The sequence below is a fragment of the Seriola dumerili genome, unplaced genomic scaffold (genome assembly GCF_002260705.1).
Source record: "Seriola dumerili isolate Sdu_G_001 unplaced genomic scaffold, Sdu_1.0 BDQW01000147.1, whole genome shotgun sequence".
NCBI classification, from domain to species: Eukaryota; Metazoa; Chordata; class Actinopteri; order Carangiformes; family Carangidae; genus Seriola; species Seriola dumerili.
The window spans coordinates 131,572-156,659 of record NW_019174402.1 but is presented as its reverse complement, the minus strand read 5'-3'; the positions used below and the strand labels follow the sequence as shown (position 1 = coordinate 156,659).

General features: G+C 40.7%; 1 protein-coding gene across 1 annotated transcript; it reads right to left on the bottom strand.

Annotated features, from left to right (window-relative positions):
- Window positions 1-486: 486 nt before the first annotated feature.
- edc4 (enhancer of mRNA decapping 4) lies at window positions 487-24,789 on the bottom strand. Its single transcript, XM_022749948.1, has 30 exons — window positions 24,616-24,789; window positions 22,789-22,951; window positions 22,558-22,669; window positions 22,016-22,115; window positions 21,504-21,690; window positions 21,100-21,247; window positions 20,583-20,687; window positions 20,201-20,313; window positions 19,967-20,050; window positions 19,718-19,813; window positions 19,368-19,467; window positions 18,730-18,910; window positions 18,357-18,423; window positions 18,081-18,172; window positions 16,948-17,132; window positions 16,418-16,497; window positions 15,978-16,110; window positions 15,599-15,891; window positions 15,084-15,314; window positions 14,576-14,677; window positions 14,266-14,409; window positions 13,685-13,721; window positions 13,274-13,421; window positions 12,694-12,849; window positions 9,902-10,017; window positions 9,194-9,359; window positions 7,858-8,044; window positions 6,865-7,084; window positions 5,921-6,084; window positions 487-3,057 (listed from the first exon to the last, which is right to left on the bottom strand). Exons 1-30 carry the CDS (start codon window positions 24,701-24,703, stop codon window positions 2,874-2,876), a joined length of 4,182 nt encoding a protein of 1,393 aa, XP_022605669.1. The 5' UTR covers window positions 24,704-24,789; the 3' UTR covers window positions 487-2,873.
- Window positions 24,790-25,088: the final 299 nt, after the last annotated feature.

Here is a 25,088-nt window from a genome sequence, read left to right as displayed (position 1 = left end):
CAGTCAAAATGGTTAGCAGCAAAAAATATCAAATTAAAAGCACTCATTCACTCAAGGCTGATGTATCAGTGTAAGGCTGTAAGTCTGTTCTAGTACATGTTCTTACAGTGAGGTTTAGTGCTGTGGTTCCCAAGCCAAAAAGGTTGAAAAGCATTCCTTTCAATTCTGATGTACAGGTTTGTATTTTATAAACATGTTAGTTTTTATGTAAAATCTTAATCTGAATAAGTAACTATAGCTTCAATATTCCCACAGTTTGTAGTAGAGTGGGAGAAAGTAGCGCAAAATAGAAATGGTTGAGTAGAATTACCTCAAAACTGTACAATAAAAGTCTGTTGCTGTCCACTTGCTGTAGAAAGATGTTTACATCAACCTTAGGTCTGTTTTCTGGAAGCACATAACAAAAAATCCTTTACAAATAAAGACAATAACAAATAGAGACACAATAAATTGAACAATTCTTTTTTCTTTTTTTTTCTTTTTTTTTATTCCAAAACGTTTGGGGTAAAAGAAACTGTAAAAGATACAACAAAACCAACCAAGCAGAGGGAAAAGAACACAACAGAGAGAACAAGTGACACAGCTGCCACTCACGGTGAAGCCAGAGTCAGCCTGTCCTTCAAACAGGGGCTGCAGCTGAAAGGTGAAGGTGCTAGTAGTCAAAATAATACATCGCTCTGTTTCATACACTGACATGAGCGCTCAAATATCTGTCCAAGCCGACTGTCTTCAAGACAAATGTTTGCAAACAAAACATACAGGTTCTCCTCCGCAGTGCTGTCTGAGCCTGACTTCAGATCCAACCACACAGCTGAATGAGATAAATGCTTGTTAAAGTTACATGGAACTGCTGTGGGATAATGCTCGAACATTACGTGTTGTCTAAAGGCCCAAATGGGATCAAACGTCCAAAACAGATAAAATACAATAAGGCACTTGCTAGACAAATCCAACTTAAGAGATTCTAAACACGGAGGTGAAATTAACAGAATTATTATTTATTATACAATCAGCAAAAAGTGTGGCCACCCTGTAGTTAAACAATAGGTGTGAATGGGCTGTACACAAATGATCATACACTTTGAACACACTTTAAAGATGAATAAACAGTGCATTTACAACCTAAAGGCTTTTCAATGTTCACTAAAACAGAGACTGCCAGAGCAGGAATGATTTCTGAATTCAAAACTTAAATGACAAGCAGGGTGAATATCTGCAGTCCAACTAAGTGCTGCCTCCTAGAGTCTGTGAGAAGTAACTGCACGTTAAGTTTAACAAACATTATTTGGAATATCCTGATAAAACAACATCAGCAGTAACAATTAATGTTTAGGAAGTGTTTTTATTATGTTTTATAACTAGTTTGACAACTCTTAAAGCAAGTATACAAGTCTTACAAATACTAAATGTTATAAAAAAAAAAAAGAGAAGGGACTAACACAGAAGAAAACATGGGGAGCAGTCTGATCAATTTACAGGACCGAGCTGTACACATGGACGGCTGCCAACCTCGATGCTGGGCTCCAAACATTTCAGATTTTAAAGGGGAATTTTTTCCGCCTGGGGCATCTTCGCAAATATTCATTAGATTTCAAAAATCTTTTTTTATAGTTATTCCTTATCCTTTAGTTCTTATTTGTATCCCTCAGATATCAGATAGATTTGTGAAAACAAGGTCAGACTGAAAAGGTGTAATGAGATATGCTCGAATACATCCAACTCAGAACAAATGTTATTAACTTTCAGTAAAACAATTCAACATGTTGATCCTCACTGAGACAGATTTGGCCTGGCAAGGTTGTCATCTCCAACCTAACGAGAAATAACTGAAAAGAAATATGCCACCAACTTAAATTGGCTTTGGATGTTTCATACTTTTGGTTGCTGGGATTAGCCTGGTACTGTATTCCTGCGGCAACTGAATTCCAAGTTAACTGTAGCAGGGATGCTGCTCTGTAAAGAAGAAGAAAAAAAACGTGTCCAGGCCTGGTGTTCGCTCATAAGGCCGAGATACAAGGCGACATTTTGAGGTGAGACACTTCTTTTGGCGTGCTGTTGCTCAGAAGTAGCCCCTGCATCACAACTTGTCCAGTATTCCAAAACTCAACATGTCTGACTGACGGGCCAGAGGACCGCAGCAGAACAAAAAGAAACAGCCATGTTTGGTCTTGTGCACCACTCAGCTGAACATTCTTTGAGTCTTATGCACATTTGGATGATGCAACATCAAAGGAGTTACAGGTATTGTGTGTCTGGGAGACCAGACACCGGAGCAGAATCATCAGGCTCTCTGGCTGTCGTTTCTGACACAGTCTTTTGCTTCTTGATGGGGATAAAAGGATGAGACACGACCAGACTGCCTGCAGCAGTAATGAAGGTCTAGAAGAAACTACAGTGAACTTAAAGAGTCTCTTTAACAGAAATCAACAACAATCTTTCTGTCCAGACCATTATTGTCTTGCATTGAAGATATGTCTAGGAAAAAAAAACAAAAAAACACAAAGGTAACAAAAACAGTCTTTTTCCTTAATGGACACTTCACCTGTGCAGTTAGAGGAGGAGGAGGAATGGGAAGAAATGCCCGGGGGTAGAAACAGCTGGATTCAGGGTTGTGTCAAGGGACTGGTGGACTAGAGGGGTCCTTCTTCTTTAACCAAGTGAAAAGTTTCAAATATTTTCATTTAGGAGCCCTCGTCTTCCGTCTCCAACCAACAACATGATGTTCCATCCTCAAGCTCCAACAAACTGCTCAAAGTGAGGGGTGGGGGTGGGGGTGGGGGTCGTCCTGGTTGCCTTCTGCAGACTCGTAATGGACTCATGATCTGTATTTATGAGGACAACGACTCCTCTGCGCCAGACTTTAAATGAAAGAACTAGTGGTTGACAAGACCCTGCAGCATCATCATCAGGCGCCGCGCCCTCTTGCTGAGCAGGCTGTGGGGGTCCTGCTGCAGGAAGGCAAAGAGCTTCGGTCTGACCTGGGCCAGCACGGAGGACATGTGGTCTCTTGTCAGCGGGTCGCCGTGGTCCAGATTCATCACTGCATCCTCCAGGTAACTGCACAGGGACACAGAGGGAGAGAGATGTAAGATAACAATGACAAAAGACTAAAAGTTCCAGCCAGGCAGATATCATCTTCTGTAGGTGTGAGCAGGAAAGACATTGTTAGAAGAACTACAGTGTTTAGCCACCAGGCAGACTCAAGAAAAAGACAGGATGATGAAAAATTAACTTAGAAAATGACGTGAAATGAAAAAAAGGTTGACGTGTGCATCTGAATCTCCAAACCACAGGCTTCATTCACTCCGATATAAAAGCAGTACAAGGATAACTTGCACAGACTTTGTGTTTTGACCCTTGGAGCGGCTGCAGGGGACACAGAAAGAGCTCGATCACTGTCTCAACTATCTTTCGCAGCTTGAATGTCAAGCGCTGTCCTTGATCACCTTCCTGGCCGCCAGCCCACTGTGTGAATATATACGTCTTCACTCAAATATCACAACAGAAATTGAGTTTTGCTCATTCTCACCTGCGTCCTGTCCTCTCACTCAGGCTACACTACATTTAACTCCACAACTAATTGTTTCAGTCAGACATCTGGTGATTACACTGTCCAGACTGTGCTCTATTTCTGCTCTGCTCTCTCACTCTGTGTCTTTCCAGCTTCTACCATTTATCTCCATGTCCGGAGCACTTCCTGCTCCCAGTCTAACCATTAGAGCTGTTCCCACATAACAGAAAGATGCCAACACACTCTTCAAAAGGACATTTAATGTCACTGCACATTACATTGCAGATACTGCACGCCTTTGTACAGTTAATGTCTTGCAGGAGATAATCTGCCTTTAAATTAATTGTGTCCAATCCACTCAAATTCACGTTTTCCTCATGTGAACTGTTAATGATCCTGCTAAGACCGCGGTTTTTGTGGATAATCACATCTTCTCAAGTCCTAACAATGCCAGCAGTGCTTTTGTTTCTCCCCTGGTTTCTCTTGTGGATTCTTCTGAGATACTATCTATCAGAAGTAAAGAAGAGGAGGCTTCTTTATCTTGTGCAAAGCCTTAAAAAGTGCTTAAAGTTTAGGATGCAAAGTTTACAGTGCCATCTATCCTTTGATGTGAACAGAGACTTGGGAATACATGCATTAACTATCTATGACATTTAGTGTACACATGTTGTGATTTTTGTATTATCCCAATATTAACTGACTTCTAATTACTCATTCTATTTGCTCATTTACCACAGCTTGGAGTTCCCTGTATGGCTTAAATACAGTTAGCAGTAAATGTAGGCAAAAGTGACATATGTTAAAAAGTTTTATGATTTGTCTTGTTTTGATTCTTTCCACTGCACCCTCTCCCACCACAATCATCCAACCATGGCTGTATCTGCTCTAATAATGCTTTAGACTGAACCACACCCTGCTGCCCTCATCTTTTTCTCCAGATGGCACACAGCGGCACCAGAGGGCTGTATTAGCAGCAGCAGGCAGCTGCAATGTAAACGCAGCACCAGGCATGTGCTGTAAAAGGACTCTGATAGAGAAGGAGGGTTTTCTGGGGGAGAGAAGTACAAGAGGAGATATGGGATGTGAGGATTCAGAAAAGAAAAGGAAATAAAGTGAATGGGATGGGGGTCACGCTTTCATTTTGAGGAAATATAAAAGTTCAACACAAACTGTTAAAAGAACAGAAAAAACAGGAGGGAGTTCAGGAGTGAACAACGGGATAAAAGATACAAGGACACAGAAAGAACAGAACGATAGAGAGAATCCAGAAATTGCAATGCTATTCACAGGATCATCTGAGCTCCCTGGACAGCCATGTAGCAGGGCTACAGACGGAGCAGGGTGATGGGGTCAGCAGTTTAGCACTGTTTGGCACTCGGGAGACAAAGAATAATGGACATACAATGGAGATGAGATGGGGAGCAAAAGTTTAGACAAAGACTGACTTTATTATTGATTGAGGGGCACACAGTGTTTGAGAATGGGCACGTAATAAAATTCAAACCGTGTTCGCTGCTATCACTTTGTAAGAAAATGAACTTAAAATTAATTTGAGGAAAAAATAAGCTTATACAGTTCACAGGTTTTTGATTAAAGCCAATGACATTTTCCAAAATTGCAAGTTATGCCTGCTGCATTGCAAGACAGGTCTTATATCAAGCTACAGTGGTGTGAGACAATCATTTAATGAGACAATGATATCCTGCAAGGAATCTCAAAAGGTAAGAATGTTTGTATTATTTTAAACTGGAAATGGTCCATGTGTTTAATATGTCAATGTTCATGTGCAAGAATATTCAGGTTATTTTAATCATCTATATTGCAGATTATAAATAATTCAGTAACTGGTCTAAGACCTAAAGTGACAGTAATAAAACCATGTAGGAAGACCACACAGTAAAAATATACAAAGTGGTGCATTTGATAAGGAAACCCTGGAATATTACGCTTCTGTCACATTATTAGTCGTTATGTGGAGGACAGATTGTGCTTGAGGCTCGAGGCTTTTGGAGCTGATGTGCTATGTCAGTAAGGGGAAAAAGGTTAAACACAATATTGTACCCGAGTACTTGTATTTGAGTTTGGCTTGTTTGAAACAGAGCAGCTGTTTCATTCAACATCACTCACATATTTTTTATTTCCCACTGTGAGTATAGGAAAACCTACATTAATTTACCGTTTTCTGATGTCACAGACATTTGTGATGAGGCGGTCAGTCAAGTTCATATCTCAGGTGTGTCTTTCACATTTTTGACTTCCACAATTAACACACTAAAAAGAGACAATTACTCTGACCCTTTAGGAGAGCCAAGTAATTTTCAAGTTGGTAACGATGTGACAATGTGCAAAAGTCATGTACTATACAGTTCTTTCAAAATATGGTGCATGAAATAACCTTGGTTTCCTCACCTGATTTTAAGCTCAGAGCGGGTTGCGAGGTTGGAGGAGAGCTGCTGGATGAGCGACAGCAGCACGGGCTGGCTGAGAGGGCAGGGGTGCTGACCAAACACCTGCTGAGAGTCAATGGTCTCGCACACATACAACACCAAGTTCAGATCTGTTGCTGACAGAGCCTGCGGACAAAGTGAGACAGAAAACCATTTTCATACATCCTTGACAACATAAGTTCAAAATCACCTTCCCTGCAACAGATCTATGAGAAAATATTCCTGTCCACCAACTATAAAGCAAAAAAAAAAAAGAACTACTGGTAGCATGTTACTTCTAAAACTGGGCAGAGAAATGTCTATAAAGATAAAATTTTTTCTGCTATATTTTTGTTGACGTCAGATCACTACGCTTGTTCAGACCACAAAAACTCAAGATGAATCCATGCAACAACAATATGTTTAGCATCCTATTAAAACTTTGAGTGTAGATAATCTATTCTAACCCTGTTCTGTTTACAAACGTCAACCCAAAAGGTGACGCATGAACTGAATTCTGCTCGTGTGAAGATGACTGATAACAAAGCTGAGAGAGCGTAATGGCTATTTAGAGCAGGTTCAGCTAAGAAGTTACTTAGGGTAGAAAAACACAAACATAATGAGCGCTCCTAGCAGAGCTAAAGCACTAGTGGGGCCTGCAAATGGGACTGTATGAAGCTGTTGCATATTGGCTTTCTGGGCCTTATAGTCCTGGTGGGCCCTGTATGCGTATGCGTGTGTGTGTAAGTGCATTTCCATCAGTGAATACTAATAAGTTATGTGAGGGTATTTGCATTCATTATCAACTGGAAAATACAATTAAGCTACAGAGGCTGCAACGTGCACAATGCTACACCTGTGTGTGTGTGTGTGTGTGTGTGTGTGTGTGTGTGTGTGTGTGTGTGTGTGTGTGTGTGTGTGTGTTACCTGCTGGAAAGCCTGGTTAAGCTGGCCCTGCTGGAGGAGCTGCAGGATGTTGGCCTGCTGTGTCTGGTAGTCTAGGTGTGCTGTGGGGACGGGTGTGCCAGCCGCTGACCTCATTGCCTGCATGATGCTGGAGGTGACCACTGCCTGCTGCTCCTTCATTGCCAGACTCACCTCCCCTTTGACAATTCGTTGCACGTGGCTAAGAATAGACTCCTGCAAACTGGGCAGGAAAAGGACAGCAGAGAAAACATAAGGACAGAAAGTTGGTTCCAGTATCTTCAACCTCTAAGTTTGATTTGATTTGGTGAACCTAACATACAACCTTGAATCTCAGATTTAAATTCTGGCTCAATCGGGCATTGTCATTTGTTTTTCAAGATTTTTAAGTTTTAGTTGGCCAACTACTTGGTCTCTGCTCCACCCCCAACAAATGTATAAACTCTAGAGGCCATGAAATTAATTGCAGAGGGAACAAGAGACTCGATCGAATTTATGTTCTTACATTAGCCCCAGGATTAAGCTTTGCTTGTTTCTACTCTCCAATCCATTACACACCTGCTCGATAGGCAGTGAATAAGGCCAGGACTGCTGGCATAGGCATCTGCTGATATGCATATCTGATATTAAAAATGTCTGCTTAGAATGTTAATCAGTGATATCAGACCAGTCAATGTGAGTAATATCATTCAACAGCAGGAGTCTTTTGTCACTTGACAGTGACAGCTCATAGTACTGAGTGGGCAATGTCAGTGATTTTATTTATTTATTTCAGTATCAAAAACTGTAACAAACTTCACTGATGAGTGCAGGTATGCAACATCTAGTTACAGTAGACTGTATTTAGGGAAATATATAGATGTAGCTAAATGACAAACGAGGACAAGAGGAGGAGATTCAATTCTTTTCAAATGTGACCGTAAAAGATTTAAAAAGCAGATTTCCAATCACAAGTGGATAGCAGTGTGATCAATTAGGGTTAGCCAGGATACATACTTTCCCACCATCATCTGGATCTGGTGCTGGATCTCTCCCCGGACATTTGCTGTGATATTATTGGCCATCTGATCACTGGAGCTTTGGAAGCTGTCAATCATCTGTTGGAGCTGGCCAATCATGGGGTCTCGTGTCTCCTGCTCTCTCTGCTTTCTGTTCTTCATATGAGTCTCAAGCTGCTGGATGTCTGCAAAGATCACAGTCAAAAGAAAATCATTTCTTCAATTAATAATTTTTCCTTTAGCTAAATTACATTGTTATTCACTGGTTAACAAGTGAGGTGCCACCATAGTAATGGTGGCTTGTTTACTTCCGTCCACAAACCAGATTCATAAATACACATTATAAAGTCGAGTCTGATGGCTCTCATTATCAGCCTTATGTAAAGCATCAATCAACTGTTCTGTTAAACACCCAGATATTTTCTCAGGAGTTGGAGGATCAAACAGTGCAAAGGTTTGTTGCTAACAGGTTAGCCATAAAAACTCAATACACTGATTGTGTATAAGGACTGGTTTTAAACCTTTTTCCTTCCTGGTAATCATGGACCTTACTTTTTCTACTAGTGGTTTGAAGAACAGATTGATAAATATTATGAAAACAAATTAAATGCGAATGCATTCTGGACCGCGTTCCCTGGTTTCAATAAATTATCTTTTTCATGCAAAGCAAAGTTAACAACATGCATGAAGTATATAAAATATACAGCCTTACATTCAATGTCCACCCATATATATGACAAATTAGGGGAAGCACCACATGCTGTACACACAGCATGTGGTGCTACACACTGCCCCACCCCCCACACACACACACACACACACACACACACACACACACAACCAGGTAAGTATTGTGGCCACTCGATTTACTGTTGGCTATCTGTGTTTGTCTCCCTGCTCTACACACTTTATGACAGCCTTGGTAAATTTAAAAAAAATCCATCATTTTTCCAAGGTGGGCATGAACACAGTCTCAGAATAAACACATCAGTGCCTTGGGTTAGTCTGAAAAAGCAACATTAGAAAAGCTGTCCCTGAGCTTTCTGAAGAAGGTGGTTATTTAATTAGACCTCCAGATGAACAGACCCTGATTTCAGGGCTAGACACTGGACACAACCAACACGAACAAAGCACCATTCCTCCCATCGTAAGGAAACATGCCACTGAGAGCGACCACAGAAGCATCCAGGGACATTTCCAAAATGTTTGAGTGTCTGAACATCTAATGAATAGTTATTAATACATTTCCGGAGCATTCAAGAAAAAGATGAATTTGACCTTGTGTTATAGTAGGTCATATCTTTAAAACTCCACTATATTTTGATATTGCTTACATTCTTGTGTTCCTTGTTTGAAGCTGTCATTGATTTGCTGGAACATGGACTGGCAGCCTCTCTCAAAAACAGGCAGCACGATGCTCTGGAAGGCATCTTTATAGGCTGCCTGGATGGGCCCCTGCATCGCTTCAGCTGCTGCTCGGCCAATTGCATCTGTTGTGTTCTGGAAAATAGAAAGCAGAAACAGAAGATCTGTGTTAAAACGGTAGTGGAGAGTATAGAGGGCTTACTCTGGACAGCATGAATAAATTAAAATTAGTGCCTCGCAGTTATATGCCTCCGCTAACAAGTCAAGTTGCAGGAAATATGGTCACAATCGTCCCTTCTGTTCCTGAATTACAGCGTTGAATAATGGCCAGAAATGTTTTGGCAAAACATTGTGATGTCACGGTGAAGTTTGGATATAAAATGTCATAATTTAATCCTATTAGTCTTTTGTGTTAAATTGTGCCATAATCAGCACATGAATTCTTCAGTTACAGCCATAAACGTGTTTTGTGAAGTCACAGTGACCTTGAACTTTGACCATCAAAATCTAACCAGTTCATCCAGGAGACCAAGTGAATGTTTGGACAAAATTTGAAGAAATTCCCTTCAGTTGTTCCTGAGATATCGTGTTCACGAGAATGGGACAGACAACCTGAAAACATGATGACCAGCGTGGAGGCATAGAAAGGCAGGTGGTGAAGTGAGCCAGCTACCTACCTTGGATTTGACCACCTTGCTGACATTGTCCTTTAGGGTGACCTCCACAGCAGTCAGCTTGGCAGCAATTGTGTTGCTCAGCTGACCCGTCACAGGCTCCAGGCTCTTAGAGATCGCTAGAGAGGAAATAATTAACAAGACAGATTAGCAAGAACTAACCTATAATTAGGCCTGTGATCAAGGAAAGGGTAAAAAGACAGGAACATCTCATCCTCGAATTAGAGGGCAGGAGAGGCGAGGCAAGAAAACATCTCTCCAAAGACTGCTCAATATTAGTGTCACAGTCCAACCTAACTCAGCTGCCTTTGTTATATTTAATTTAACTTATGCCTGGGATGACCTCAAGCATTAAGATAACAATGTGATTTATTGATGTGCAGCCTGGTCTGTATTTTGTCCATTTTTTGTACTGAAAAACTAAGACAAGATAAAAGAAAGAAAACAAAATCAGTTAGTAGACCAGATGTACTTCATCTATGAAAGGCATGCTAGACCTGCATTGTTCACTGCTAATTTAGATCAAGGATGCAAGTATCTGATTGTCACAGTGATATCAGCACACTGACCTTACCAAATGAATAACAAACTGGCCATGACATGACCAGTGTACATAAATCACAAAGTCAATGAACACACAAAGTCAGTGCTTCACATTCATTGAGTCATGGCAAGTCAGACTATGTCTATATTAAATCATCTGAATTTCTCAACAGTGTTTTCATTTGAAAATGATTTGCATCCACATTAGCATTTCCAATTAATTTCTGTAGAGACCTCAGTCCACAGCAACACCTGAACAACATGAAAACAACTAAATCTAAAACAATGAAATGGTGCGATACCACCATCATCTGGTAAAAAATATGGCTGACTGTGCTTACAAACACAAGACTCCACCTGGTCTCAACCGACTCTAGTTCTGGTATAAAGACTAAAGCTTTCCTTACTTTGTGAAACTGCGTTCTCTGCTTATTTTGTTCTCACAGACATTTCTTCATTTGTGCTGACAAACTAAACTGACAGTCTATCCACACTGGAGAGTAGACTGCCCTCATATTAATACAGCTCTTACCTGGTGCCTAAATAGTTGCTACTAGAGGCATCTAAAAAACATTAGCACACTTACACGTTGCAGAATCTGCTAATGATTTAGGAAAATCTCTCACCCATTGTAACTGCCATTGTTAATGCAGTGGAAGTTGACTATGTTCTGGACACTATTGGCCTGGTGACTTCACTACAACTGGCCTTTAAAATAGCCCCAACCAGTGGCTGCCCAGCTCCACTGGAGAGAGGATCTCAGTTAATCTCAGCCTTGTTGGTTCAACCACTCCGAGTATGAACGGGAAAAGTTTCAGGTCTACAGGAGAGCTTTTAGAAAAATACTCGACATCAAATTGCTCAAAGAAGAGACTAACTTCATTTCCTCTGTTAAGCCAGGGAAACTGGTTAAGGTGGCGTCCAGCTTAACTGGAGTATTTTGCACAGGATGCATGAACAGGAAACATCTCGGACTACTGCAATTGAGATATGTGTCAAGAGTCTTCAAAAAAGTTCTCCTTATGTGAAGACTATCCAGCGGAAATAACAACAGCCTCCCTTACTGCCTGGTTTGAAAAGCAGCCGTGCTTCGTTAGAGACATCACCGTGCCCTTACTAAATACCAGCAGAGTGGAGGGGCGACACAGACGGCAGCGTATCTATGGCAACATTGTAAGGCAAGAGCTATTGACATTATTCTTAACAATAGTTTTTTCCCTGACTCTCTGCCCGGTGTCAGTGATGTGAATAGTGTACGAGAGTATTATGCTGCTAAATGTAATATTCTCTCCTGTGCCATTGATCATGGCCCCATGACGTGGAAACACTGAAACAATTGTGCCAGACTATTATCCAGACACGAACAATTTCACTTTAGATGAACTAAATTAAGTCCTCTCATCTCCAAAACAACAAAGCAAGAGGCTACGATAACATCATACTTGAGAATCTAAAAGCCACTAGGCCTCAGTCCACTCAGACTCTTTCTCAGGGGTGCCCTTATTCACAGAATACCAAAGAAAGAGAATGGTCCATCTACATGAAAAGACTTTTCTCTCCTCCCTAAGGTCTATAAAGTACTTATGAAATGCATGCTTGCCTGCACACTGACATGACTCATGGATACACACATTCTTTAACCTAAACAAAAGTATATATATGGACAGACGAGGCATGAATGAGGATACATTCTGCCTCAAAACTTCAAGAATGAATCATCTAAATTCTACACTGCATTCCTGGACTCTAGAGATGCCTTTGGAACATTATCACACAAGCTGGTACTTAAAGCACTGGAGGAAATTCACCTTCCTCAACCATTTGTGGACATTTTATCTGATGTGTTCAAAGGCTCTTCTCTTTTAGTGGGAATAAACTCACAGGACATATACCACTCAAAGTAGTGCTGTACTTTATCCTAGCCATCAATCCGTGGATGAAACTGCTTTGTCACTGTTCTCCCCCACACCTTACATCGACAAAAATCCTGTCCACTGCTATGCTGATGACGTTCAGGTCTCATCCAGAGATGAACACATTATCAACATCATGCTATCTTAACAGATGAGTTACCATAATGCTCAGACTCAAAGGTGAAACATAGTGATAGTTATATTTGGAATCAGCTGTGTTTTCTTTACCCCCGAGTGTCAAGGAATATAGAAGACCTCTGTACAAATTTGAGTCCAGTTAATTGTCAGTTTAATTGGCAGATTCAAACAAGTGTTTAAAATGTCTGTGTGCTTCCTTACTTTGTGGGACTGTTTTCTTCATTTCCTCTCGCAGCACTTTGTCCATTCTGTTGGTGAGGGCTGAGCTGAGGGCGTGGCTGAGCTGCTGGCTGAGCTGCTCCTGAAGCTGCTGCTGATGATTCTGACTCTCTGCCAGAACTCGCTCCAGTCTGCGCTCTGAGATCATGAATGGTCAAGGCTCGAAATAATATGCTGTTAAAGGATCACCATGGAGACGAGCATGTGCACAACAATGACAACTCTAGACGGGTTTGTCCTACAGGAGGGGTGTTTCAAATGGAGCACATCCTGTACACAACACCTTTTTGTGCCACTTACTCATCAAAACATTGTGCTTAACGTAATGCACGCAGGGTAGCGTCAGTTGTTCCAGTTGACACCAGGCCTCAGGTTGTGTAACCAAAGAAAAATCATGTTGCTTCTGCACAGGGCCTTTTGCTTAATTCAATTTTATTTCTGAATAATGGCATCACAGTTCTTTACTGGGCCTGGGTGTAGAGTGGGCTAATGTTTTTAAATTGGTGGCACATTTGTAAAAGAAACAAACTACTGAAAATGAGTAAGAAAGACTGAAGGATACGTTCCTGTTCCTGGTGGTTGGTCAGGACGTGCTCGACCTGGGCCATAATGGAGCTCTGCATGGCTTCAATTTGCCCACGCAGTTCAGTCAACTCTCTCTGCTGGCTACGCAGGAGCATCAATAACTCGTCCTGTACTTCTACGTTCATCTGTGAACAGATGGAGAGAATGACTGAAGAAAAAAGGAGACCAAGTGGAGCGAGGAAATGTGCTACTGAAAAAATACATCTGCTGAAAAAATAAAAATTTTAGTGATGCTAACTAAAACTAGCTTGTTTTGATTTTCCTGTCCACTAGTAGCTAAAAATCAAATACTGGTTTAAGTTAGTTCTACAAGAACTTCGAAAGAAGACATAAAATATAAAATAAAGATACAATAACAGCAATATGCACAGATTTGTGATCATCTTACCTGACCAGAGTCCATTTGCCTGGACTGAGATGATTCACTGAGGAGAAGGAAGAAAGAAACTTCATGAGCATTATAAGACCTTCAGAGTATCAAGAATTGTGTTTACATGTGTTCTACAAGTTCATGTGTACATTAAGAGTTATTAACAATTATTTTGTATATATTTAGGGAGATGAAATAAGTGATATTGAATTCAGGCATGGACATTAAATTAATGACTGCTTCTTACTGTGACATTACAACATTACCAACAGCATGTTAGCCAAATAATATACTAAATAACACTAGCAAAGTATTTGGAGATACAAACACATTTCAGCCACGTCTTTGCCATAGCTTGACAATCCATATAACCTCATCTGCTGAACTTCAACTAAATTATGCTGGATTAAGATCGAAAGCAGGCTCAGTCATTGCTCAGTTTTGTTTGTTGCACTACTTCATATAGAGAGATACAGTAAAAAGCAAACTGCTGATGAATACTCAAATCAATGAAGCCTGGGTGAGTGTCTGATAATCTCCTAATTATCATTTTTATTATATCCCCACTCCATACAAAGATTTTTCAAGTATCAAAATACCTGTCATCTTTTTTGGCCTTCCTCTTTAGTTTTGGCGAGCCTCGCGGAGAAGTCTTCCAATCCTTAACAGGGAGTCTGTGAGAAGAGCGAGAGCCGCAGTTCCCCGAGGACGATGCCAAGCTGGCCACCTCATCATCGGGGTCGCTGGGTACACAGATACACACGCCACACAGTAAGAAAGCCGCTGTAGCCTGTGAAGCCTACTGAATGCCATGTGCACAGTGATCATCTTGGAAAATGAATAAATGTTTTTGTGCCTTAAAAAAAATTACTGTGCTCATTTTTGGATGGTGTGTTCCTTAAGAGTTACCTCTGCTCTGCACCAGCGTCCTGACTGTCGCTCTGTGTGAGGTGATAGGAGCGCCGATGGTAAGGTGAACTCAAGAGTCTGTCATTTGACTCCTCTCTTGAACTGCAACAAAGAGGAGACACATGCCACAAACCTCTTTGTGATGAAAGGTTTTCACACTCATTTTACTATTTCAACACAGATGTCACACATAAACTGACCTAGTCATATTGTCAAAGCCACATCAGCTCTCCCTTTACACTTGCAGGCCTTACGTAACAGCTTGTTTATGCTAATGTGTGTGTGTTCAGGTGCTCTATATACTTTTGTATGTTACAGGTTTTGAAAATAGAGAACAAAACTGTTTCACAAGTAATCATTTACACTAAATGTTACAGACAATATACAAGTTTTATTTTCCCAAAGTAGTGGTCAGGGTTTACAAATGAGATTGCAGGACCTCTGAGATATTTCATGTAGATGTGTATGTTTATATTTGTTAATTGTATTCGTATGTGGGAATTCTTACCAGTCTCCAAGACCATTGTCCCTGAGGCTGTTCCTGGTTTCTCTGGTGATGTCAGGTGCAGCTGGCCAAGGTGTGTGGCTAACACTACCATCTGAAGACCCTCCTCCTACCCCAGGGTTCTCCTGCGATAAGGCATTCTCCAGTAAAGATGGGGTGTGGCTGAGTCTGGGCTCTGACTCTACCGCCCCACCCACTGGTCCATCTGCCCCTCCAAGTTCGAGGGGCAACAGACTGAGACAGAAAATACAGTAGTTTGGTTAATTTAAGGGACTGTACTGGCGTTTTTGCAAGTTACAACATCATATATGCTTTTCATTATTCCTGACTTTTTTAAAATACATATCGATTTTTGAAATCAGGTTTTCATTCCTCATGTTACAATAGGATCAGCTAACAGTCTCTATATTTTTTATATATATATATATATATATAATATATATATATATATATATATACACATTTTCTGTTTCTGTTTTCTGTCATGGTAACATTATGATTACTGGTCATCAGCGTACCCGTTGTTAGCTGTGCGTGGTGACGTGAGCAGGTGCAGCGCAGAGGCAGCAGAGGCCATGCTGTCTGTCTGGAGAGCAGACAGTGGTAGGGGCTCCAAGCTGGACACTAATCCACGCTGAAGCTGCAGGGTTTGGGATGCAATCTCTGGCATGTCCTGGGACATGGCTGTGGAGGCTGAAGAGATAACATCAGGGGAGCGGGCCCTGGTTGGAGAGGCCAGTGGTGGTAGGAGGGGAGAGTCCAAGACCTGAGGGCTGTCAAGTGCAAGAGGACCGCTAGGGGACGCCAAAGGCTAAATATAGAGAAAAAAAGTGTATTGGAAAAAGATCATGCCATATGATTATTGGAAGACTGATAGGAGAGTGTTTCAGGTCCTACCTGTAAGTTCTCCAGACCAGGCAGCAGCACAGCAGTGGCAGCTCTGGGGCTGCTGGTGGAGGCAGAGAGTGTCAGACTACTGCTGCTGTTGTTCTCTGCTCTGTTAGGACTCTGACTGACATCATCTATAGCTCTGCACACAGTAAGACAGACATACTGTACTCAACCATACATATTAATGTGTGTGACCAGAAAACAAAACAGGAACAAATTATGTGGCTATGTCAAACATAAACAGGGTTTGTATGTAAAATGTGTAGAATGCAGTAAACCCCTCAAAAAACATCCCATATGCAGTAAATTATCTCTATGCAAGTGGAACATATCTGAGTTAGCCAGCACTAAAGATATATAACTATTAAAATGGTTGACATAACACTGGCCACTACTAATTACTGTATCGTGAGCTTATACGAACTAGACGGCATAAAGAAACCTACCTGTTAGTTGAGTCAGAATTGCTGCTGATAGCTGTTACAATGGTCAGACTGCTGGCACTGCTGCCAGGAGATGCCGGTACCTGGAGGGTAACATAAAAGTAATTTATGGGGAGCAAATGTAATGAATGTTCAGATAATCACTTCTCTGTGGTTTAACTGCCTGTTTTTTTAATATTACAAATTTCATTACCTGGATCAAACTGAAGACCTACTTTATCTTTGGCTGTTTAGGTTGTACCTTCATGTAAACTTAAACAGCCAAAGATGAAGCAGGTCTTCAGTTTGTATGGATTGTGTATTAACAGGGTTATGGGCTTGTGTGTGTTAAGTGCTGGCAGCAGCACTCGACTGATATGTGGGAGGAGGTGCTATTCATGGGAAGAGATGTTGCTAGGTGACAAATAAAAACATGTTTGAAGCATAGTGTCCATCTGCTGGAGTTGAAGTGTTTTTTACCATTTTGTAAACTGCACGCTGAACTGAAACTCAAGCCCAGTAGCACTAAATACATGGCGTATGAGTGTTCATACCGAAGTGCTTGGTGTCATGAAGGCGTCAGGAGTCATCAGCTTGGGCATTGGCCCACTACCAGGGGTAGAGTTCGACAGGAAATCAGCAGGAGCAGGAAGAGATGGGATCTTCCTTAGGTCGGTCTGTGAGCCACTTCCTGAGTCCTTGTCAGAGCTCTGGTCAGTGAGATGGTCTGAAAACCCTGCTGGTAATACAAAATTTAAGAGTACTTTAGTTATGTGGAAATATTTGAAATGACACAAACCCAATGTGCTATATATAGAGCAAAGAAACCAGCTATGTCTTCAAAGCATCTTTTTACATCTTACAATACAGAATTTCTTTAAAGATATAATAGCACGATTTTCCTACAAACAATGTATGGACAAATACAAAAGTAACCCCACTCAATCATCACTCATGACCCCCTAGAAGTGTGTGGGGGAATATTTATCTGCAGAGAACCTGCCCTCTGCCTGTATTTTCCTCTAATTTTGCTGTGCTCAAGACATTTCTGGGCTACAACCTTTGGGCCCAGCCAATAACAACACGCAGGGTGCAAGGGTGGAACTGTCTAAAAACGGAGCAATTGGGTTATGTTGCTTTCTCCGTCTCTCTCCTCTGCTCTGTCTGTGTCATAGATGTATAAAGAGCTGCATGTCTGTGTCTCTGTTTGACCAAGGGCAGGACTGAGCTTTGGCTGCATTCATACAAAATACGGCAATGTGCCACCTTCTCTCATGGTGCGCGGAGGTATGTAACTGCTGTGAAACAATCAGAAAATTACAATTCATTTCTCCCATTCACTACTTTGTTCTCACACTGTCTATGCTGTGTGGTGGCTACTGCTCTGAACTGCTGCGGCTTGCACAGAGGTGTGTGTACTACCTTATTAACCTTGTTTGTTTTATTTTTGTACTTACTTTCTCTCTAGTAATTAGTAAATAACTAAGTCACACTTTTTTTAACATGCTAGATTATTCAGCTGTTTGATTAGATAAAACTAAACCTCTAACACTGTTCTCTCTACATACTTGGTGCTGTGGACACAATGAAAAAGAAATTTATGCAAACATTAAGTTGCATCATCTTCTTTGATTGGGATTTGTCCTTCCTGTTTGCTTTATTCTGAAATCTTGCGACTCTGACTTACCAAAACCATCCTGAGAATCAGAATGAGGCAGGAAGACTGCAGAGCTGGACCCCATAGTGGGCTGAAACCAGATCTGGACATCCTGCAGACTCCTGAAAACACACACAGACACAAACACATAAATTAAAGTACTACCCCAATTATTAGGATTTAGGCCAGTTGAAAATTTGAAACACGATTAACTTGACTATTTATATTCACTGTCTGTAAGCCAAGCTTTACTCTACTCTACGCAAACCAATGTGAGCTTACATCAGGTAGAGGGTGGAGACTTACTTGGTGTGAACACAGTAGAGTTTAATCTGGATCCCAGACTTGGACTCTGTGGGTCCTTGAGTGCCCTCTGGAAGAAAACAAACACGAAAAGTAGTCCTGTGTTAGTAGATAAATGCTGCTAAATATTTAATGTTCTAAAAGGGGAAAATTATTTTAATTCAGCAGTGTTCCCAAAAAGTCACCAAATGAAAGCTGAAAGTAAATAAATCGCCTTGTTTTAAAGATAACTGTTTTTATAACAGCCACTGAATATCTAAATGACCAACAACATGCAATATACAGTATTCATGGAAGAAATTATATGGTAACAGACTACAGGAGTGAGGAGAGTCATTTGCTTTTTGTGATGTAGTGAATGTGTGTAAATGAGCACCTGTGGTCATGCTCTCACTCTCCTCCTCTGCAGGGAGAACCTCAGTGTGTCGCAGTCGGCTGTGGGTGACATCCCGGACCCCGAAGCTGAGCACAGGGTGGGTCAGCAGGAACTCTGACACAGCTGTGAAACTGGCCTTCCCTTTCTCCAGATCCTGCCGCAGCTCCATCACATACAGAACCTGGCAAAGAATGACATCAACAAAGTATAAAGTCAAACTCGGGATAAAAAGATAATATGGGTAAAAAGGTCCAGATACCAAGTCCACAACTTAACAAAAATTTGGGGTCTTTTTCTTGGACAGACTACGCCTTGCTCTAGCAAGAGCGGCCTTTTGAACAAGATTAACTGAAACTGGCACTCTGAGATGAAGCATAGCCCAAGATTCAATTTAATTTAATTGGTGTTTAATTAACTGGAACAATTTCCTGAAGGAAGATTTGATTTTAACTCTCAAGGAGGCAGTTTATCTTCCGATTAATGCTAAATGTCAATGAAGTGACACTGAGTGATAGAAAAGTGAGGAGCTTGCTCAAAATTTGTGTCACTATCAAGGAATGAGTAAGCACTTGATTATTTGTTAAAACAATTTAATGAGAACATTCCTGAAAATATGCAACTGAAAACATTGTGCTGACCTTCCTCTGTACATCGGTGAGGATGAGATACTCAGCAGAGAGGTCCAGACTAGCCTTCAGACTTGGTAGAGCTGATGAGTTGAACGGATCTGGAGAGAACCTATGAGAAGAAAACACTCCATCATTAGCATCTTTTAGCTAATTAATGGTATCTGCTTCAGATAACAGAATGAACCATCCTGAAATCTCTTTACTCAAGAGCTAAACGTGACATCTGGACTGGTCTGAAGAACCAACTTGATGAGAGTCTTTCAGGAAGACATTTAATGTTGGACATAGAGCTGATACTTTACTGGTTCTGCCAAGGATCAGAGTGATTTAAATTCTAAATGATAGACCAAAGGAATAACCTGATGGTCTGTAAACAGGTCCAGGAAACAGTGCACCACATCTTCAACTCCTGGTTCTGATCTGCTCCAGTTATGAGGAACCGCCAGAAAGGAACCCTACAAAGAAGAAAAGTAGAAAGGACCAAAGATGACAAAGGAGAAAAAGAACATAAATGAACTAAAAATCAAATGGCAACAACTTTGGATTAGTGTATGTACTGTTTGTCACAACTTTCACTGAAAGCTGCGTGTGCACCCGTGTGTACTAACTCTGGATCCTGCCTCTTGTGGTTGTCACAGAAAAGAAGGCAAGAGAGGGGTCGTCCCCCATGAGGCCGCAATTCATGGAGACATCTGACAGAGAGTGAAGAAAAGAGAGAACGTGAAGAGAAGATGCAAAGAGAGAAAACCAGAATGGGAGAGAAGGAAGAAATTAGACAAAACGTTAATAACACACTACACACAATCTCAAACACACATTCAAAATACATCCTCCTTGCTTACCTGGGCTTGTCCTGTACACCTTCTATATATATCTGCCAGAACTTGATGTATCCATCATGGCTGGCTGTGGCTAACACAGTTCCATCTGGAGACAAGGCCCCTTCACTGACTCGCTGGAGGGTCAGACATAAAACAACACAGAGAATCAGTACAGCAAGGAATCCATGTGACAAGCCCAAAATCATACAGTATACCACTTTGTACTTCTTGTTATTGTGGTTTCACTTTTTCTAATGGAAACATCTTTAGTAATGTTTACTTCAAAGTAGTGACTACATGTTTCATATAAGATCATTTAAGTGTAGCGTATTGAACAAATACTTTACTGGTTAAGTCTTATTTAACAAGAAAGTTAACATTAGTGTTTGATAATGATCCCTACCTGGGTATGTCCTTTTACTGTGATTAGGCCTTCCTTCAGGTCCGTGGCATCAATAGGCCAACTGCTGTTGTTGGCTCTCAACACTTCCAGGTCCCACACCTCAGCCTGGAAGAGGAGGATGACAAAATTAAAAATCAGATGAACTCAAAAAATATTACTGTGATTTCAAGGCTCTTTCTTCTTTGTAGAGTTTATTATTATGAGCTCATTCCCCTAACTGACCACGAGGTTGTAAATATGTAATCGGTAGTACGTAATCTCTTTTAACTACTGTGTAAGTGGAAATGTTTATACATCTAATATATCCTGATTTTGTTCAAGGAGGGTTATAAAGCTGATGTTAAAATTCATAAAACTGTGACTAAAAATCAGTATTTGGAACCCCCCCACATTCCCTACCTTTTCCTCTGTTCTTAAAATTAGTTTTAATAAGGAATACTACTCGAACAGTCTATTTGCGATTACAGTGGTCTTTCCATTCAACTGGGTCAAACATGTCTGGGTAAAACACTGATACCCTGTCTTCGTGTAGAAGGGCCAAGGTCTGGCTGGTGTCATCCTGGTTCTCCTCGTTGTCATCCAGGATGAATGGACACCAGATGAGGCGACGATGGGAGTTCAGTGGAGTGTCTTCTGGTCGTTTGATGTGAACCACCATCTGATCTCTGTGGGGAACATGAGTTAAGGAAAATGGGAGAGAAGAACAGTTCGTGGAGGATCTGTTTCTGTCATGACCGTGACAAAAGCAGGCGGTGAAAAATCTGATGTTTTGGGCTGTTGTGCGTGGTATTTTAGTGGTTATTAGACACAGAAATATAAACAGTACAAATAAAAGTAGTAACATCCACTGTTACTACGCACACACGCAACACAACACATCCTCCCACACACGGTTTCGGTTTCTGCCACATGTCAGGATACAGTATCTTGTTTCCAGTGCAGGTGAGTTGCCAAACCATTAAGTTGCCCGCTTCATCTACACAACCCAACAGGGAGGAGTCAAGGTGGGCAAAAGCCAGATCTGTGACGGCCCCAGTGAATCCCTTCAGTAGGGAGCGCTCAGCAAAAGCCAGACTCAGGACACGAATCATTGCGTGGTTGTTGGCTCCTGGAGGAAGAGGTTTTTATTTTAAAGAAAAAGATAAACCAAGGGGCCGGGGGTATCACAGCACTCATATAAACACAGATAAAATCATTACTCTTTGAATACTTGTGGTGTGGACTGAACACAGGAAAATGTAATTCATTCAATGTATATACATGGTTACTGTTCAAGTTGAGAACAGTCCAACGTAAAGTCACTGTATTATAAGCAGCCAATACAATGTACTAATACTAGTACTGTAGTATTACTTCTTGATTTATAACAAGTAATATGTTTCTGTCATTTTGTGGTAGAACTAACAAATAAATAATTACTCCGGGACTCTCACCTCTGATGGCATAGGCCAGGAAGGAGTTGGACACAGCTATCAGTCTCCCATAATAATACTTGTGTTCCCAGTCAAACTTGGCAACTGGTTGAATCTTCACCTAAACAGAAAAAAATTCACCATTCAAAATTAATTCATACTGTCTCAACAAATGACTTTTTTAATAATGAGGCTGTGTATAAATAAATAAATGTATAATACTCATTTCCTTTTTGAGAATTAAATCTAAATACTGACACAATGAATGAACATTCAAATTGTGAAAATTAGAAAAAATATCTTTTTAAAGCACAGCAGCTTGTCACTTGTAAGAAAGCAAGCTCTTGACATCCTGTTGAGACATCACAGATGCAAGTTTCAGTCAATATAAAAGTAAAATATTAAAAAATATAATAACAATATATAACAAAATAACAGCAACAGACCCTTTACGGGCACAGCAGCTTGACTATCTTACTTTGTTGGTGTAAGAGTTCACCAAATTTGTGATTTATACACTTAAACGATAGCTGTATTTTGCAGCTGATGATTGAATTTCTTACCTTGTTGCTCCCTCGAGCCTTGCTGTTGATGCTGGAGTCCTGACTCGCTACAATCTCCACATTGTTCGAGGTGATGGGGATACAGGTGGACCCATCATCACCAGAGAGGCAGCTGAAATTATAGCACATGGATTTAAATACAAATATGGATTGAATTTCTTCAAAACTTAAAACACCTACAAATATACTTTGCAAAGTAGGTTAAGTAACAGATTATAAGCACCCACTCACATTATCTGACTCTCCTGAGCAGTGCTGATGTCTGTGGAGATGGGTCTAGTAGAGTCTGACATGGTTGACCGATCAGTGCTTCCTAGAATGCCTGCTGTTCCCAATAACCCGTTCAACTCTCCATTAAAAGATGGCTTTCTCTCACCGTCACTTGATTGTGCATCTGAGGAAAGAAATTGAATGTATGGGATATGTCAGCACACATTGTAGAAAGATGTAAATTCAAAGCCAACATGAAAAATCCAATCCAATCCAAGATAATGTTTGCTCTGGAGGTTTCTTACTGTATTAATTTGACAGTGCTAACAGCCTGATAAACAATCACGTAACTTATACACTAAAGTGTAAAAGAAATACACTTTATGCTTAAAAAGCAATTTGGTGCCTTAAATTTACATTCTGACTGTATTTTTCCGTAATAGAATTTCCCTGTTTCTTTTTCTTGTAAAATTCCATTCAGTTTGGTTTTATATTCCAGGGAAAAGTAGGCAATAAAATATTTGTACTGCTCCATGGTAACTAAACTCAAATTAAAGATGTGGTTCTGTGCTAGACAAGGATATTCTACAAAAAAAAAAAAAAACACATCTAATAATTTACTTTCAAACTATTGCAAATATTTGTTTTGTTAAGCTGTTAAACTATAATCTTGTTTAACATACTAAATTATTTGGACGGACAGCAAAAAACTAATGATACAATGCCTGTTAATTTGCTTTTACAGTAAGTAAAATGGTGTCTGCAAGATGCCAGTCACACCATTCTCCCTTGCAGGCAGTAATCAGTTCTCTTCTTATTGTAGCATAATACTTATTTCACACACGTTTTAGAGCAGGAAAACCACAGGTGAAACTAATAAAATAAATTACGACTGTAATCAATAACATGTTCACAAAATGCTGTTCAGGGATGTTCCAGTACGTTTTATAGTAGGCTACCGTATCAATAGCTGATAACAACACAGCCGAGTTACTTTGAGTAGAGAGAATATGGTGCACTGACTTTTTCTTCCAAAAAAGACATGCTGCAAATACTGCAACACAACGGTAAACAACGTCAGTGCAGAAGCGGGACGCTCGCTTCACAACAAATTAGTCTAAGTTTAGGGCATCTGTGTTTTCTTTTACTCCAGCTTCCCCAATGCCGACAGTGTCTTCGTTACAATACCGTGATCATTTCGTGGGTTTCTAAATGACTGTGCACTATGGTGAAGGTATCACAAACAAAGCTGAAATCGGTGTAACCGAATTAACCAAGAGCAGCGACCTTCGCACGCAGTTAGGCTCAAGCTAAATCTTGATAGCAGTAAAATAACTTGGCTAAATGCGATATAAAAGCCCAGTTGATATTTACTGCATTAGGGTCACAAATGAGCAGGTGCCACAGAACGCATTTCGAACAAATGAAACATTTTACAAAATTTTTCGCCGCTTGGTAATAAAAGACACAGTTCTCCTACACCAGAAAATAGACTGAAACATAAGCTAGCTCGCAGCGTAGCTAACACTGGGGACGATAAAATACTAGACACTTTTCCGGCGCAGTTAGCTTTCTAACATAACGACGAACTTGAACACAACCGTATCTCCACATAAATGAATGTGAAAATAAGAGTGCAAATTTACTGACATTCAAATTGTACTTTGACGCAAGTGGATGCCTTTCGTTAGCAGGTAGTGAAACAGCTATATAGCTAACTTCACTTGTGTAGTGCAGCGTGCTAAACCCTCTCATATTAGCTAGTATCAATTTAGCTTGTAGCTAGCTTTCCATTAGCTTCTGCGGCCTAAACTAGCGCAGCCGTTTTTCATTCCCGGTTCAACTTACCGGTGCCATTGCCGGGACGGTCGAGCTTGAGGATATCCCGGAGATGCTGGGTCGCACCCTCGATATCTATATTGGAGTTGGACGCCATGGGTGAGGGAAGGGGGAGACTGGGTTTATTTAGGGGGAGAGAATAATTTCTTGTTTGGTGCGATGCTGTCAGTGTTCACTTCGTTCACCCAGAGCAACCGTCTAAACTTCCGTTATGTCCGTGCCGTAAGTTCCGACTTGTCGGTGTCAGGTCATTGGTTCCTACCCAAACCTGATATCTGATACTTTAAAAAGTGTTTGTCCTTCCATCATTTTTGTATTTAGAGTTTGCTCCCTGGTAATTTTATCACCAGCCTCATAACCAACGTGTTCTGTCTCCCACATAAATCTAACTAGACAAGTATTTATCTGTATTTGGTATATGACAAATTCCAAATCCCTGATGTTTCATTCTTTAAAGCTAATAAGACGGGAGCGACGAGCTA

Bases quoted from the DNA above. Each gene is read 5' to 3' on its own strand.
- edc4 (XM_022749948.1), bottom strand. From the start codon at position 24,703: ATGGCGTCCAACTCCAATATAGATATCGAGGGTGCGACCCAGCATCTC. The intron at 17,133-18,080 runs GTAAGTCAGAGT...TTGTATTACCAG, and splicing joins TGATTCTCAGGATGGTTTTG to CAGGGTTTTCAGACCATCTC. The intron at 14,678-15,083 runs GTAAGAATTCCC...TCTTTGTTGCAG, and splicing joins GACAATGGTCTTGGAGACTG to TTCAAGAGAGGAGTCAAATG.